Source organism: Erigeron canadensis, chromosome 1 (assembly GCF_010389155.1).
Source record: "Erigeron canadensis isolate Cc75 chromosome 1, C_canadensis_v1, whole genome shotgun sequence".
In the NCBI taxonomy this organism is placed as follows: domain Eukaryota; kingdom Viridiplantae; phylum Streptophyta; class Magnoliopsida; order Asterales; family Asteraceae; genus Erigeron; species Erigeron canadensis.
In genome coordinates, this window is record NC_057761.1 from 35,075,265 (window position 1) to 35,083,480 (window position 8,216).

Sequence of the window (8,216 nt, forward strand, 5' to 3'; positions counted from 1 at the left end):
GATTTCAGGTTAAACAAGTCATACGAATTGTGGGTTGTTGAATTGACGAGGTGGTGGGTTGATTTTATGTTAAATGGGTCATAGGTTGGCAATTCAAATGATTCGACGGGTTGACATATTAAAAAAAATTATATAAACTTAATATATTATTCGGTTGCGGCGGGTCAAACTGTTAACTAGAGGGGTCAACCCAAACCTATCCAGAAAACAATCAAGTTAGTATAGGTTTGCATATAAGTGAGTTGACGGGTCAAGATTTTAATTACAGTTCTTGCATGCTTTTTTATCGGATTGATTTCAGCTCAAGTTTCAAGTAGGGTTTAATTGTAAGGGATTTCATTCAAAGAGCTAATATAAGAATGAATGTCATATGCGCATGAAACGATCACAATTTTAGCTCTTATATAAGGTGTTAATACTTATACTTAATAGTAATATAGTAATAGTAATATTTTGACTATAAGTTTATTTTTTGGAATTATACTAGACACTTTGTCTAATAATATAGTAGTATTCGTCATATATCTACTCTAGCTATATAAAACAAAAATAGTGCTTGTGTTAAATTTCTACCTGTAATAATCATATCCTATATTAAGCTGAACAACACGTACTTGTTTTAATCCGCTTTAGCTTGTTGTACCGGAATGGTTTATCGTCATATATAAGAACAACGTACGGCGAGGACACTTGTAATCAAAAAATAGACCAATAATTAATTATGCATCTTATTTTAATACTCGATCAATATGTCTCCCAGCGGCCCTGCCGCCATGCAATTTCTAGGAAAGTTCGTAGCGACACTATTTTCCTAAATCTAGCTGTTGCCTTAAAGTTATATCCGTACGCACTCTGTACGTAAATTCGTACCCCCTTGCCTGCTAGATCTAATCCAAAAATAATCCAACTTTACTTGCATTATTTCTACACACTACTATAGTCTATCTAGTAGTACTACTAATCATTCCGAGTTAAATTAGCTAGTTATGTCGTCCTCCAGTTTTGAATCCTTGAAAGACTTGCATGACTCGGTGAACAATTTACTTCATTCGCCAGACATGAAGCAAATTCTTTACCAAGACAAACATGACCAAGAATGGGTTCAAAAGGTGTCGGAATCATCTTTAAAGATGTTAGATTCATGTGGTACAATTAAAGACATACTATGTCTAGTCAAGGGTCACATTCAAGAACTCCAGTCCACATTTCGCCGAGCCAGTCTCGGCGAATCAGAGAGAAAACTCACAGCATATTGTTTTCAAAGAAAAGAAATGAGAAAACAGATGCTGAAGAGGCTAAACTCCCTTAAAAAGGTGAACACGTGCACTGGGGGTCTTGATGAGACCCCAATCGATGATAACCTCATGGTTGTGGGTAATGTGATGAAACAAGTTAGAAAAACGGTTGTTATATTGTTGGAGTCAATTATGTTGCTCATGTCCATGCCTAATCCTAGCCTTAAAACGACGAAGAAGGTGATTAATTGTAATGGGGCTTTCGCGGCAAAGGTGAAGTTTACGAGGGTGAATAGCTTAAGCCAATGGGAGGATTGTGATGATGTGCAAACAATCCAAAGTGCAATAGAGAGACTAGAAGCTGTGGAAAGTGCGATGGAAGATCTAGAAGTTGAATTAGGGTGCATTTTTAAGAGGTTGATGAGGACAAGAGTTTTGTTGCTCAATATACTCACAAACTAGAAATTAAGTTTATTATGTACGTGCTCAAAATTTACAATTATTACTAGTAATTTTGAGATCGATCCCTTGTAAACAAACAACTGTTATAAATAGGAAGGTGGTTGTACGTGAATGCAATGGTAACTAATTTATTGTTCGATCATGTGGCTTTTTGGATGTATACATATTTTTTTATATATTGGAGTCTAAAGCTGGCAACTCTAATTATATATATTGGAAATATGGTGAAAAATTTGAGTGTGTGTTTTTATCCATGCATATCAACTGTTGCATTATCTATACTACTTATTAAAGACGACAGTCCCTGTTAAAAGTTACAAGAGCGAAATGTCTATTATACTTTCACCAAACAACACAATTTACTTACAAAACTTCTAACGATTGCTGCCTACATCAATTAAGTACCACCCCATTTGCACAAAATCAATGCATTCTTATCAAAGTATTTTTCTAATTATGGTAATTATTAATTCATTTTTATCAATTAAAACTTTCCAATTATGATGACAAATCCCACACCACAATCAATACATATTTTCAAACTTTCCAAAACTTTATCAACAATCTTTTAATTATTTCATAATAGTTTCCATAATTAACATGCTCAATCATGAATATATATAAATACCTTTTATTCCACACAAAACTTTCATACTACCAGTCTAACAACAAACCTTTTGATCTTTACATTGTGTCCTCAAATGGCTAACACAAGTCCATCTATCGATGCTTCTTCATCACGCAAAAGGAAACATCGTCGACGCTCACACACATAGCCCCAAAAGCCTGCTAATTCCATCAATGAGTTCAATGGACAGGCTCCAATCTCGCCTTCTGCAGCCCCCAATGCCGCTGCAACCAATAACGCGTTGACCCCCCTCGTTGCACCTTCTCCACCACCTGTCTAGCCATCCCCTCATGTGGCTCATTTTGGCCGTTGTTGCAGCTACGTTATTTATCGTATGCTATTGTTTAATTGATTGTCTACGCTTACTTTTATTTGTTAATCACGACATGAGAATCCTTTACCATGGTATCCCGCTGCAGTATGGTTATATAATGATTGGATAAATTAAAGCTAGTGTGAATTCATCACCGGCCACTCATAGGGATTAGTTTTCTGGAATGTCTATAGTAGGAAAAAACTAAAGTTGTGTGTATTGTATGTAAGCAACTTGAAAAAATGTTTATTGTATGTAACAAAACATACGTGGCAACCATATACAGGTGTCACTTGTCAGATTTTAATTGGTTGAAATAAAATTCTTACATACAATAAACATTATTTCGAGTTGTTTACATACAATACACACAACTTTAGTTATTTTCTATTATAGTCATTCGTTCAAAGTTCTTACATTCCAGGGAACTAATCCCTATATAATATCATTAACGGTAGTGCTTATGAACAGTAATTGTTATTAAGCACTACTAATATACAGATTATCTTTTATGAAACAAATGAGGCTTTCGATTGGTTGATTATCATTCCTGCCTTTTTACGCCTTGAAATATGTAAAATACTTGTTATTTATCCATGTTTGCCACCTGGTGTTTTACTGGATTTTACAGGTTAACATGTCTTTCTTAGGTTTAAAATAAAAACAATCAATGTATCTCTCTATCTCCACTCAAAGTCTAGGCTCCATCTCCTACTTTGCTTTTTGTGCTTGTAGATTCAAATTGCAATAATTCCATACAAAGGTTCAGGTTCGATATCTATTTTTTCTTTGCATAGTGTAATTTTGAATGATATTTTCTATAGGGATTTCTTTTATTTTTATTTGGGGGTTTTTATACCCAATGATTTCTTTTTATTGGAAATTATTGGTAATACCAACGTATTGAGTCAAAACATGACAACCAAATCAAATCGAATAGAATATAACGTTAAGGATCGATACTTGCCAAAAATAGAATAGTTGGTACTATTACTATAAGGCTTTATGAAGTTTAAAAAAGCTTGAACTTAATTAGTATAAAGTTTTTGAATAATATGAGGGGTTTTTTAAACATTGCCTAGCTGGAGGCAATATTTTACTGACAGTCCATTTGTTTGTTTAATTTATATTAATTATCTAGACAAGAATATAAAGAACAGAAAATAAAGAACAAGAACAGGAGTAGAATTCAAATACAAGAATTTATGCAAATCTAATCATATGTATTATTGATTAAATAGTGAATGTATGGTTGATATTACAACTTGACTTATAAGAAAGTAAATGAACAGACAATTGTGGTGACAAACACAAATACTTGTGTGCGGCTGTGTTGCTTTATATAGGAGACAATTAGGGCAACACAGCCTTGTCTTGATAGTGATGGGATGATGGTTGTCGAGATGTCATTGGCTCGAAGTACTTGCATTAGAAGCCTTTGTCTTCTTTACCAAATCGGGTATAAGAGAGAAACCCTACTCTTTTGGATTCAACTGCAACTTTGCCATAAGAAGTACATTACAGTTGAAACAACTATCATGCATGTGACTCTTGTCTTCTTCTTGTTTGAATTCTTCCCGCTTTGACAAACAAATTGGATAAGAATACATTGTTGGCAAAGAGTCAGTACTGGACTCACTGATGGCTCGCTGATGTGACTTCTCAGCAACCAAGTCCGGTCAACTAATCCTTGACTCAACATTTACCTTTCTATCTATGGATGTTATTTCTTATTTAATACTGTAATAAAACTCCTAACATATAAATAATTTTTATATCTTTTAGTTGTCTAAGTATTTTCAACATTAATTTACCCATTGAAATGACTCTAACTTATAAGATAGTTAAGCATGTGATCGATCAGATTATTTTTTTAAAAAGGTGTGGATCATTTGCTCGCAATAGATATCTAGATTACATTGTTTTAATGAGATCCACGCTATTAATGAGTCCCCTCACTCTTAATATCATGTAAAATGAGAAACTCCTAACTAAACGTCAAAAAACACAACATTTAATTTAATTTGAATAAAACTCTCAAAACTTGACATTTATTGTAATGTCAAGTATCATACAATTTGTATTTCCCTTTCTTTAACTAGTATACGTATTCTCCTTGTCAAAAAAGATAGAAATATTTTTCATATTACATTTCGAATGAACATGTACTAAAGAAAGACGCCATATAATCATATGTATTCATATTTCACAATATAACATTCATTGTCTATGAGTAACCCTCTTCTTGATTATTTAATTCTTTGAAACGATATTTAATGACTCATAAGTATTCATTTATATACTACTATGTATTTAGTATTATATGTTTTTATGAATTTCTATTGGCAAAGTTAAATAGTAATTACTAATTTAAATTTGAACAAGTCTCTGATTGAGGAAGGCGATAAAATTTAGTTCATTATTATGAACTTTTGTTCAGCAAACTTTTTCTAATTTGAAAAGGCACATATTTTCTACAAAACTATGCCTAAAAAAATCATTTTTCTATTTGGAATGATCAATTTGATGGAGAATATATGATTTGAATAAAATATAGCTCAATATATTGGAGTGGATGTACGTTTCAAGTCTAATTACTTACATTGTGTAACTTGTGTTAATCAATTAGTTTTGCAACTTTAGCCTATTATGCCATTTAATTTGTGCTCATTCTAAATGCCTCCAACATTGCCATAAGCAAATTCTAAAAATTAACGTTTAAATGTTCGGCATTCGAATTGGTAAATCAACTGATAATTAGTGCTGAAGAATTATATCCATAAATGTATGATAAAAAATTGTTTTAGGGTAACGTTTAAAGAAACCCATAAAATAATTAATCTCATATAAGCTGTTCTTTTAAATAGGTTATTTTTCATATGGGGAAGGGAATACAAGGTTATTAGGCACTTAGGTTGGGTGAAAAACCCTTCACATACCCTTTTTTACTCATAAAAATCATGGGTGGCCAAGCATTTATTTAAATTATTAAAATATTGGTATGTGAGAAGTTTTTCACCCAAATTAGGTGCATAACAACCTCATACTCATTTTTCTCTTTTCATATTATCATAAATTCATAGCCTAAGTTGGGTGAAAACCCCTCACATACCATTTTTTTACCCATAAAAATCATGAGTGACAAACATTTATTTAAAATATTAAAATATTGGTATGTAAAAATTTTTCACTCAAATTAAGTGCATAACAGCCTCATACTCATTTTTCTCTTTTCATATTATCATAAATTCATAATATTGAAAAGGACAAGAGAATAAAAAAGTCACAATAAATCCTTTGAAAAAGTAAATATACTTTTTTTTTCATGTGGTTTGAGGCCGGGAGCAATTAAGACAAGAAGAAAAATTCAATGAGTAGCGTTATCTAACAAATGCATGGGTTCGCTATTATCCAAAGCTTATTCAAACTGATTAAAACTTCACAGAACATGACATTTATTAAAAAGAAAACTCTACAAAACAGGTTACCATCAACTGATTCAGAAAAGCTAGCTGCTGGTCTGAATGAGTTTTATACACCAATTAATAACAAACAGACAAATAACTTATTAAACAGTTTCCAGCTGGGTGAAGGTCCTCTTCACCAAAAAAAGAAAAAAAAAAAAAAAAACAGACTGATAAAAATTAACAACTTTATCAAACAAAATCCAATCTGATGGTATAAGTAGTGTACGTGACGCGCGCACCCCATATAATCTATTTGCAAAACCAATAAATACCACTATCCTCTTGACCTTCATCTGGTTTGGCATATATGCATTCCTTTGTATCCCTCCAGAATGCCTTTAGGTAGGGCGTGTCATCGTATTTATAATACTCGCCTAGTATTGGCTTGATCGCGTTGGTGGCCTCTACCATGTGATATTGTGGTATGGTTGAGAAAAAGTGATGTATGGTGTGGGCGTTGGTTAAATGTTTAAACACGCCGTTGAGAATTCCATAATAATCTCTATCGACCGTCGCCAAGGCACTTCTCTTCCAGTTCCATGCTTTTGAATCATAGTGAGGCATGGAAGGATGAGTATGGTTTAAAAAAGTGATCATCATGAAATGAATGTTGAAAACTAAATATGGGCCTCCGTAGATGCAAAATAACCATTTTACCCCAGCGGTTAAGGCAACTTGGTAAAGTGCATAGGCGGTTACAAAAACACCTCCAATCGAGAGCCAAATTAGACTGCGCTCGCCGTCATTGAACATGGGACTATTTGGATTAAAATGACTTGCGAATTTATCATAATCCCTGCCATGAACATTCATTACAAAATACAATGGGAATCCAATGAGTTCCCCGGTTAGCATAATGAAGAGGTTTCCTAGCGGGTTGTTAAGGATTTCAGAATACAGCTTATCCGACTTCTTTTTTGGGATCCAAACCTCGTCGTACTCCATTGAACCAGAGTGAGCATGGTGCCTACGGTGACTGTATTTGAAAGAAAAGTATGGAGTGAGGAATGAGGAATGGATGATGAAACCAATTGTGTCATCAAGCCACGGATATTCGCTAAAGCTATTATGCCCCAAATCATGGCCTGTAGTCCATAGGCCCATAAAAAGGGTTCCTTGACAGAACCAATATATGGGCCATGCCATGTAAGCAAGTAGAGGCGGTTTAGGCAAAAGAGGTATGTAATTTGATGCAATGTAGTAAAGGCCATAAACCATGATCAAGTCACATAATAAATAGTAGGACGACCGAATGAGAGATCGCTTGAAACAATGTGGTGGTATCGCTTTCTTTAGATCACTGTATTCGAACGGTGGGTTCTCGATAGGAACTCGTTTACAGACATCATCATTAGTAGTGTTACCACCATTCATCTCGACAGTAGAACCTGCAAAAGAATTGAAGAAATAAATTAGTTTAATTATGTCGTTTGAAACATGGAATTCTTTTGCTGCATGTCTACAAGAACTCATGCATGGTTCCTTTTATAGTTGCTGGATACCTTTAATTTTTTGTAAACTTGTACGGTATGTTACTGTTATTTTATTTATTGTTATTCTGGCTAAATGATTATTTTTACTTGAAATATTTTGTTATTTAAAAACAAATGAATCGGGAAGGGCATGGTAGATTATATTATTACTTTGAACTATAAATTTCAACTTTTTTTATTACTAATTGACTAAATTTTAAACCATTATAAATAAACATTTCATATTAAATCTAATACGTATATCTTTATGCTATAGTTATTTATATTTTTACTCATAGAAAACTATTTATTCTTGAAGTTAATATTATGCTTGCTATAGAAATTTGTCTAAAGTTGTTGAATTGTTTAAATTTTATATACATGAAATACCAAATACAAAAAAACTTAAATTCAAGAATACCTCTAAGTCCAATCATCACTATTATACAAAAAAAAAAAAGGTACTGATAGGCAAAGTTTACCCCTATTCATTGTTGTCTTTGGCGAATTAATATGGGTTTTCTCTTACTAGATATTGGGTACGTGAGTATCATACATGAACTTGACTAGAAAATGAGAGCTTTCTTATGGTGTTAGGGGCCTATGAAAAGAGGCAAGGCTAAAGTCTCGTGGAAATCA

General features: G+C 33.1%; 2 protein-coding genes across 2 annotated transcripts; one reads left to right on the plus strand and one right to left on the minus strand.

Annotated features, from left to right (window-relative positions):
• The first annotated feature begins 1,058 nt into the window (after positions 1-1,058).
• LOC122590964 lies at positions 1,059-1,697 on the plus strand. Its single transcript, XM_043763143.1, has one exon. The coding sequence runs from the start codon at positions 1,059-1,061 to the stop codon at positions 1,695-1,697; it is 639 nt and encodes a 212-aa protein (XP_043619078.1).
• Positions 1,698-6,041: 4,344 nt separating this feature from the next.
• Positions 6,042-7,532, minus strand: LOC122585710 (omega-6 fatty acid desaturase, endoplasmic reticulum-like). Its single transcript, XM_043757834.1, has one exon. It carries the CDS (start codon positions 7,477-7,479, stop codon positions 6,355-6,357), a length of 1,125 nt encoding a protein of 374 aa, XP_043613769.1. The 5' UTR covers positions 7,480-7,532; the 3' UTR covers positions 6,042-6,354.
• Positions 7,533-8,216: the final 684 nt, after the last annotated feature.

Bases quoted from the DNA above. Each gene is read 5' to 3' on its own strand.
- LOC122585710 (XM_043757834.1), bottom strand. From the start codon at position 7,479: ATGAATGGTGGTAACACTACTAATGATGATGTCTGTAAACGAGTTCCT.
- LOC122590964 (XM_043763143.1), top strand. From the start codon at position 1,059: ATGAAGCAAATTCTTTACCAAGACAAACATGACCAAGAATGGGTTCAA.